Genomic DNA, 9,642 nt, shown 5'->3' with positions numbered 1-9,642 from the left:
CCGAAATCATGTGTTGTTGAAAGCTTGAAGTTTTGAAGCAGAAATAAAGAAATGAATGTTTTTTTTACTTCACAATGCTTGTGTTCAAAATATAGCCATAGTTTGAATGATAAGTTGGCCTGTATTTGTTTAACTTCAAACTGCAATTGCTCTGTATGAATTAACATACATTCTGATTGAGATAAACTATTAGATAGCATTGTTTGTTATATCAGACGTATTTTAATGCATATAACCATTGAGTCTTGATTTAGTTATGACATTATAACATAGAATCATGGTAAACATCTGTATGTATTTTGTTTAGACCTCTGAACTGTCAAATCTGTTGTATTTGTTTCCATTTGGCTTCAGGATAAATGTATCCCAAACAAATTCTCATGTGGTTACGTTAACAGTTTGGCCATATACGCCAACTCTCTTGTTAGACTACTTGTTCCGATATAGGTTCGATATGGGCTTCGATATAGATTCACTGTTTCGAAATAATGCGATGACTTTTGAGGAAAACTAATAGGCATTTTTGAGTTCAATTAGTAGTAGTTTTCCTAATAAACAGCCGATTTCATTAATCAAGCCCAAATAAGCTAGTTTTAAAATTCAAATTTGAAGGTTGTTTAATGTAAGTTTAGTATATGTTATTAGCTTGCTTGCCATCTCCCTTAGCAAATTAACAAGCGTATTCACTCGTTGAAGACAAGGCATGAGGTAACTCTCACCTCGTAAACAACCAATCAGGTAATCAAACAAAAATTCGGATTCGGCAAACATAGTAAAGATTTAGCATGTAGTTGTTTAAACAAGTAAATTTGGTATCTTCTTTCTTTTATTTTTAGAGACAAACATAATAGAAATATAATCACTCTAGGATATCCTTTAAAAGATAATGAGACGAGCCTCGACAAACAAAAATGCACAAGCTGCGGGGCCCTCTAAATGTATATATTAAAATACTTATAATTCGGGATAGGCTGTTTAGCGAATTTTACGGCCTTCCCAAAATAACAATACGCTAGTTGCTTTAGGCGCACCTTTAATAATTTAACCTTCTTAAACACGGGTGCACATTGATGTGACCCAAATCCAAATCTCAACGGAGTCAAAATGTGCCGACGACCACGGGTGCATTGATTGTGACGTGGTTCGAGATGCATTTTCACGACGTTGCAATTCTATAAAAATAAATGATAATAATAAAAGCGGTTTAAATTTAATAAAAGCACGTAAGTCATAACATGTATTTAAATCAGATATTTAGCCATTATAACAATTTAAGCGACCGTGCTAGAACCACGAGATTCGAGGGTGCCTAACACCTTCCCTCGGGTCAACAGAATTCCTTACTTAGAATTTCTGGTTCGCAGATTTCATTTGGAAAAGTCGAAAATTTCCTCGATTTGGGATTCAAGATAAACCGGTGACTTGGGACACCAAAAGCCAAACCTTTCCCAAGTGGCGACTCTGAATTAAATAAATAATCATATTTCGAATATTGTCACTTAAATTGGAAAAACTCCCTCGCGCATTTTACCCTTCGGGGCGGGCGCGCAAAAAGGAGGTGTGACAACTATGAGTGGTCGTTCGGTAATCAGGATACGGATGTTTGGTGTTCAGGATAAGGATTATAATCTCGAACCTTGAGACTTGATAATATTGTCAATATTGCAAATAAAGGAGAGAACTTTTAGCTTCCATCCTTGAGTTGAGGAGTCCGAAACTAAAGTAATAATTAATTGAACTCAAGCGACCAAAATATGTGATAAAAAAAGGGTGAAAGAATTTATGTATAGCGCATACATAGATTCGTTCACATTGTTTGGTCGTTTGAGTTCAATTAGTTATTACTTTGGCTCTGGACTCACTAGTTGAGGGCAAGATCGTGGGTTTTCTTATTTTATTTTTATTCTTCTTATAAGGTGCGCCAGGCCTGTAGTGCAACACCTAGGCAACTTTAATCGGTGAAAAAGTAGAAAGTGTAAAGCAAGACAGGCGACGATACAGACTAAATTTTAGGGTTGTTATTAACATATATATATATATATAAATTTTATATATTTTTTCGCTTATTATTTTTACAACGACTATACAGTGTCATTTTCCCTAAATTTTAGTAGCAGAATACTTGCACCACCAATTGTCAGGTTGAAAGGAATATGCAAGTAAAACCACAGTTGATCTTTCTGGATCAGGGTGGGTTACTAAAAATAACCCAAAAAAATAAAAAAATAACGATGCAATAGGTTATAGCTTTACAAGGTTCCACTAAAACACACATGCATAAAATGATTACTCCAAAAGAAAGGACGTTTTACCCCGAGCTCCCTGCAACAATAACTTCGGTGGAAAATGCTCTTCCAGAGCCACTGAACACTTTGATGAATTTGAACTTTCATGTGAAAGAATTCTATCAGTTACATCGGCTAATCAAAGATAAAAAGGAATGTGAGAAAGATCCCAAGTTACAAAAATTACAAAATGGCAGGGGGCCGATGCAGGTCCCCACAAGCTACAAAAAGGTATCCTTCTATTCAACTAAACCTTAATGATACAATTTTCTTCCCCTTTTTTTTCACTTTTCATTTTCCCCTTTTTCCAGAATTTGCACTAATCTTCCGTTTCCCCCATTTACAGGTACAACAATTTTTTTCTTTTCTAGGGTAATGGTGTGTCAAAAACTCCTATACCTTCACGTCTCAGTATATCACAACTCGGAGAAGCCCCGGTTGTGGCTCAGAGTAGTCAAGGCCCTCCTCTAGCAGGTAACGCTGGACAGAAATGGGAAGCCTGGCAGGAGTGCGCGAACCCTTTGTATGGTGTCCTGTTCCAACGCAAATGTAAACCTGTATTCGCTGGTCTGCTGATCTGGCAGCATTTCTCAACACGGACAGCTCACGCTTAAGGACATGAATAGCTTCACTAACATGAAGCCCATGCAGGTCTATGATTCTCTCTTGTCCTCTCCCATTTCCCTGCATCTCTGGACTGACTGGATTCCTGTAAAAAAAATTATGCACACAAAGAGACACTTAAATAATCTTTACATTAAAAAATTTCGTTGAGGAAAGAGATTTTATCAATGTTGTTTATTATAGGGGGGTGGTGGGTGGTGGGTGGAGAGTGATGCACGAAACTTCTTCAGCAGGAGGTTTTGTGTTTACTGGTTAAAAGCTCAATTAGCATGAATACAGTTCAGCATTGGCATCCTCTCTCTATGTCATTTTGTGTCATTGCACAGTGAGAAGCTGAAATGCACAGCACCTGACAATTGTAAGAGCTACCAAAGCAGCACATGCATGAAAATTGAAAAATGCTGGAAATCAACAGGAAGATAATTTGACTTCGTGTGGAGCAGAAGAATTAGAAAATCGCTGTCTGAGTGAGATTAAGATTGTGAAAATTCTAGAGTCTAAAATTCTGGTTAAAGGACATCACCAGCATATAAAAACATTAATGTAAAGAGTTTAGGGTGCCGGACCATTCACGTGGAGGATAAAAACAGACCTTAGGCGATATATAGATTCTTGAGCCTTCCCATGAGCTGCCTTCATCTGCATATTGTGCAGCTGTCCTTTGACACTCAGTTCTTTGGCCAAAGCCTTGTTACCAATAAGGTATGCCTGACGAGCCTACTCATAGACACAGTTACAAAGATTAAGGATCTGGTAGTGCCGCGTAAGAGAGTCAAGTTAACTTGACAAGATCATATTGGAATAAATTCCTGCCACAATGATAATCCTAAAAAGAGTTTGTGATGCAGTGAAGCTAAATATCAAATGTTACTTAGGTGCAACAGCCAACACATTACGATAATCCTACAATAAGATGGCCTTATTAATTTGCAATAGTCGTAGTAACATTATGATTAAATAGAAAGTGCAGACAATCACTTCTAAGTCTCAGGGCTTTGGTTCAATGGTAAAGATGCGAACATAACATGTGACGGTTAAGGCACACGTCACAGGTTCGAATCCTGCCTTAAACAAAGCCTGGTATTAATGCTGGAAGGAGGGTCGAACCAGAAGCCCAAAGGGGGATTTCTCCAATATTAAAGAAAAGAAAAAAAATCACTTCTAACTTCACCATCAGCACCTTTAAGAACTATCCAAGGATCATCATCAATTATTGGTCCCAATTCCAGGTTAACTTCCCTTAACAAGTAAATTATACATGAATCCGTTACGCATTCGTGGTATTCTTTCTTCTTTCTCTTGTGGATTTTCAGGGAGAAGAGGGCTAATGTACTGTCACTTGTGGCTTTACATACTAATACGAATGCAAATTTAAGTGAGTTGACATTTACACGTCTATCCACCTTTGCAATCATTATGTATACCACATACCTGTTCAAAGTATGCATTACGTAAGCGTGCATGGTCACGAGCCTCTTCCCGCATTTCAGAATATACATTTGCTGCAATCTCAACAAAGTTAAAGAGCATAGACGTGCAGAAATTATTTTCCTCAATGAACATTCAAAAATTATACTGGCTGCTTTAGGAAAACATTACCAACTGCTTCTCCAGTTTCAAGCCAAACGGGAGCTGCACGTGTGGAACCTCGGCTCTGCAACCTATCACCATAAACTCCCCTGCTCTGTCCACCAACGTAAGAACTAGCCAAGACAGATGAATTTCTACTTGAACCAACAGTAGCATCAGCTACTCCAGTCCTATCATACTTCCATATGCTAGAGTCCTGAGAGGCCATCTTCCTGACAGCAGATGCAAAATCTGTAGCACCTCGTGAAGGGATGGAAGATCCAGATCTAAACAGAAGGGTGTTTTCTTTTTCAGAAGACCTATAGGGGTTGACATTTTGTTGAACATCATTGCCAGAGTACTTTAGGCTGTTGTTTTGACTTTCTGCCACAGAGAGAGCAGGGAAATCCAGAGCGCTAAGATTTGGAGCAGATAAGGCTTTTGAATTCATATTTTGACTCAACCCACAGTCAACTTGAAGCTGTATAAAGTGTGTTGAGCTATTAGTACATAATCGAACGTTCCAAAGTACAGAGTCTTCACTGGAAATTCAATCTCCAAAACTATCAGATAGATTATGACGAGAAGTTTCAACATTCCCTATATTGTGTCCATTACCAATATTCTGTTCAGTGCAACTAATTTGGCCGAACATCCAAATATTTGGTATAATCTAACAATATTTGCTTTGGACTCGAGGCAATCTAAAAAACACAAAAATGACATAGACTACTAGGACACTGGGACTCAATGATGAAAGCTAATTGATTAAACTTTTTTTTTTCTTTTTGATAAGTAGCTGATTGACTAAATTTACCACATATATTGTAGAATTTTCAAGACAATTATAAGCATAGAACACTTAAACATCACGTGGAGAAAAATCTGGATTCCTCTATTTAACAAGACACGGGGCTCAGATAATTCTAATCCCTGATCAATACTTCCCAAAAGTTGGATATACACAGAGGAAATAAATAAATAAATAAATAGATAAATAATAATCAACCAGTAGGTCATATAGACAACCAAATCCCAGCCTATACTGGTTAACAGAACTGCATTACTTTAAGGTAATAGATCAAGTCTTGAAGATTAGAAAGGCAATTGCCTTTTTGAAGTTAATACAATTGTATGCTACTGTATCCATTAAGATTAAGAAAGTGAACCATACCTCAAGCTGAGTAAGCATTTCAATTGTCAGATTCAAGTCACCTCCATTGGCATAGTACACCTCTGCAACACTTTCAGCAGCAAAACCAGGAAATTGAGAGGCCAAAAATTCAAGAGGGTTTACATCTGCTTCAAAAAATGGTTGCTCATTCGTCATGTCCGCAAAGAAGCTATTTCCTGAATTCCCGTTATAATGAGGCCCCTCCCTAATATTTCCGAAAGGCTGGTCATTGGTCAGAGATGGCTTGTCCCAGGGTTTAGCAGGCAGATGAAAACTAGTTGGGGATGCATCTTCGCTAAAAGATGTAATAGGATATCCCGTCTTCTCAGCAAAGCTGGTCCCATTAACCCGAGGAGAGAATTCCTGCTGGTCCTTCAACATAAAGCCACTGCCAGTTGAGGCAGGGAATATTGAAGCTTCATTGACATCACTTACTGATAATCTAGAAAATGGAAGATTGCTGACTCCGTGAGAATCTTCTTCTCCCACGACATTGAAATCCGGCGTAATATCATCCGGGAGCTGGCGACGCCAATACTGGTGGGCTTCATCATCTGAGTTATTCGAAACAGATGACTCTGATCTATCTAGTACAGCTTTTCCCAGAGTTGTGGTGGAGTTAGAAAGCTTTGCCGCATCTGTACTGCTAGTGCTACCTGAGGGTGATCTGAGTGCAAAGGGAACAAATTCTGCAGCATTTGGATTCAAGCTTGTCGCTTTTGCTAAGGTTAGCTTTTTGTCACTGGTAGGAGTCCCTTTTCCTGTAAAGCTCATTCTTTTCTTTTCGTTACTTTTTATTTCCTCTTTCTTGTTTCAAGTAGGTTAAGAAAATAAAGGGTATCTGTGCGTAATTAAACTTCTAATTACAGGAAGATGCAACTATGCAATCCTCGTCACCCAAACCCTGCCAAAAAGAAAGAAAAAAGCTTCAAAAACTTAACTACTTTATCAACATCTTTAAGTCCAAAATTCAAGATAAAAATAATCATAAAACAACTATGACCACTTTTCATAGGCCAAAAGCCAAGAAGAAATGATCAACATCAGTTTTACCTTATTACTACAACAAGAATCGGATATTAATCATACAAACAAACACAAATAGAGTCTAAAGGTGTGCTACATGGTCAATGAAGTGGGTGAAAACTATGAGAAACCAAGGTTTAAATCCATGTTGGACAAAAGACACTAAGTGAATTCTTCCAATCGGCATAAGCCATAGCAGGCAGAATTACTTGATGACTCAATAACTTTGCTAGTGGGAGGTGGCAAGTAACCGGTGGATTAATCGAGTTGCACAAAAGCTAGATCGGACACCACCATTGTATAGACAAGGGGAAAAAAAGGAACAAACACAGGTATGAACACATAGCTTTAGATGGTCTGGTAGTACTAACTCATTGCATGTCGTGTATAGGTTCATCTAAATTTCGAGTTCATTATATATTGAGTTACTTCAATCAGAAAACTCATCATCCACCAAGTCTTGCATAATAATCACATTAGACATGAATAACATCTATAATCAATCAACTGCGCTCAGGGGCGGATTTACATTGGTCGAAGCGGTGTCATCCGACATCGCTTTGTCCAAAAAATTTAATGAACATCTACTATGAAAAATGAGTACATTTAAAAACAATGACACCACCTAACAAAAAAACGCCGCAGCTCATCAGTGATGTGCTTCTTTTCCTGGCACTGGTCGAGAGTTCGATTCTGCAATTGACCTGTATTTGTTGCCTAATATTTTGGTATTTAGTTGTTATAAAAATAATGCTGAAAAAGGATCGAACCTCTGACCTATTTAAGGGTGTGTGTTAACTCAACCACTTTGCCTATAGTCCTTTTCGTGCCTCATTTCAACAAAAGTTAAATATATTCAATGAGGCTATTATAAATATATTTCACAAGGTGTATATTTATTCAGGCTATTTATAATAATGTACTTGAATTAAGTTTTATTAATATAATTGAATTTTATTTGTTTTTAAATTCAATATCGTTAATGATTTGTTCATATATTCACTTTTTGAATGTCGACACCGCTTATGGAAAATTCTGCGTACGCCCCTGACTGCGCTCTGATCGTCAGGCTGGCTGTATGAATCCCTGTATCCAACCCAATCTATTTCATATCATATCATTCCAATACTAAATAATTTCACTAATAATATCTACAACTACGAGCATAAAAGAGCAAATTCGTTCAATAAACCACAATTAGCAAAACTTGATGTCAATTGTACTTTCACGTTTCCATATTAAAACATAATACAGCCAGACCTCTCTATAACAACATCCCTATATAACAACACTTCACTATAAAAGCCAAACTTCTTCGGAACCAATTTTTATGTTATGTTATAATATATATTCTCTATAACAACACTTCGATATAACATCCAAAAATATTTGGAACAAACGAGGCTGTTATAGAGAGGTTTGACTGTAACATTAAATCCTAATCATACAAGCAAATAGTTCAATAAACCTTATCTTTTTACCAAAATATTTCAACAAACTAGTGATACTTTAGTGTGATAAATTTTAATCATGCAAAGCAAGAATTTACTAAACCTCACTCCACCAAACTATTTCAACAAACAACAAGAATCATCACTAAAATAGAGACTTAAAAATCTTATATATACCAAATAAACAAAAATTAAACTAAAAAAAATTCACTGCTCCAAGACCAATAATATCCAGAGATCTCCATGAATCTCAACAGAATTTGAAATTTAACACAAAAAACAGAAACAAAACAAATAATTCAACCAGGAAGTGTAAAAATCATAAGATCTGAGAGAGATATAAGAATATACCTTTACGAAGCTCGATTATGGACGAAACATAATCGAATGGATCCATTAGCTGCAGATGTTGACGATAAGGTTTTTCAGATTCAACAATAACACAGCAGAGATAAAAAAAATTATATAAAAAATAAATAATAATAATAATAGTGAAGAAAAAAAGGAGTCAAAAAGTGTACATAGCAGAAAAAATACAAAGGCAAAAAATATGAGAATTCTTCTGCTTCGCTGTTGTTCTTCGATGTCTTAGCTGAGAGAGAGAGAGAGAGAGAGAGAGGGTTTTAATTTTAATTTTTAATTTTTGTGTGTTTTTCTTATCTCAATATATCTAAATATCTATCAGTATGTTTATCTATCTGCTATTCTACTGCTCTACTAATTCTAGCTTTTTCCTTTTCTTTTTCTATTTTTTCTGCCTGATAATTTCATTTTTCCCTTTTCTTTGTTATTTTTTAGCTTTTAGAAAATCCATTCTTTGTGACCACATAATAAAAGGTCAAGTGAAACCTCAACCCTGCGCCACTCAATATCCACCCACCTACCCTTCAGTACTCCCCCCAAGCCGCCTCATCCCCTCCTTTTTACACTAATTTATATACGACTACTTTGATTATCATACATATGAGACTAATAAAAAAGAATTCTATATTTTTAATCGCTCCCAAAAATAATAATCGATAAAATATAGTAATATATATTTTATATACTTTTCAACTAGCGAATGCAATTTATTTGTTGTAAAAAAACTATTGGAAAGTTGATAAAGTGTATTTTATAGAATAGAATGATTTCCATTTTGTAATCAGTTTATTTTAGTTTTTGTTTAATTTGAATGTTTTTGTTTTTTTTCTCTAAGTATGGATAGTCAAAAATTTACTCGTTGATTCCTTAAATTTTTTGATATCGAATAACATATACAAAATATTGACGCGGCAAATGACGTGTCGTATTTTGGCATAAAAAATTGTTATTTCTATTCATTTATTTTCTCTAAGTAATTCACATATTGTTCAGTTATTCTATAATAATATATTGTTCAGTATTTTCTCTAAGTTATTCACATATTGTTTAGTTATCTCTGTGGTGAAACTAATATTTTCTCCTTTTTGTTTTTCTTATTATCTTAAGCCGAGGATCTTCCGGAAACAGCCTCTCTACTCCTTTGGGGTAG

At 35.9% G+C, this 9,642-nt stretch overlaps 1 protein-coding gene across 2 annotated transcripts; it reads right to left on the bottom strand.

The window, feature by feature from the left end:
- Positions 1–2,335: 2,335 nt before the first annotated feature.
- Positions 2,336–8,896, bottom strand: LOC107784703 (polyadenylate-binding protein-interacting protein 7). Of its 2 annotated transcripts, none has more exons than XM_016605862.2 (7): positions 8,651–8,896; positions 8,481–8,529; positions 5,653–6,556; positions 4,509–4,959; positions 4,341–4,411; positions 3,502–3,626; positions 2,336–2,994 (listed from the first exon to the last, which is right to left on the bottom strand). In XM_016605862.2, exons 3-7 carry the CDS (start codon positions 6,424–6,426, stop codon positions 2,694–2,696), a joined length of 1,722 nt encoding a protein of 573 aa, XP_016461348.1. In that variant the 5' UTR covers positions 6,427–6,556; positions 8,481–8,529; positions 8,651–8,896; the 3' UTR covers positions 2,336–2,693. The 2 variants fall into 2 exon arrangements, with proteins under 2 accessions (XP_016461348.1, XP_016461350.1); XM_016605864.2 differs by having other exon boundaries at positions 8,667–8,889.
- Positions 8,897–9,642: the final 746 nt, after the last annotated feature.

This window comes from Nicotiana tabacum, chromosome 1 (genome assembly GCF_000715075.1).
Source record: "Nicotiana tabacum cultivar K326 chromosome 1, ASM71507v2, whole genome shotgun sequence".
Classification (NCBI taxonomy): Eukaryota; Viridiplantae; Streptophyta; class Magnoliopsida; order Solanales; family Solanaceae; genus Nicotiana; species Nicotiana tabacum.
Note: the sequence above shows the minus strand (reverse complement) of the source record. Positions and strands in the feature narration are given on the sequence as shown.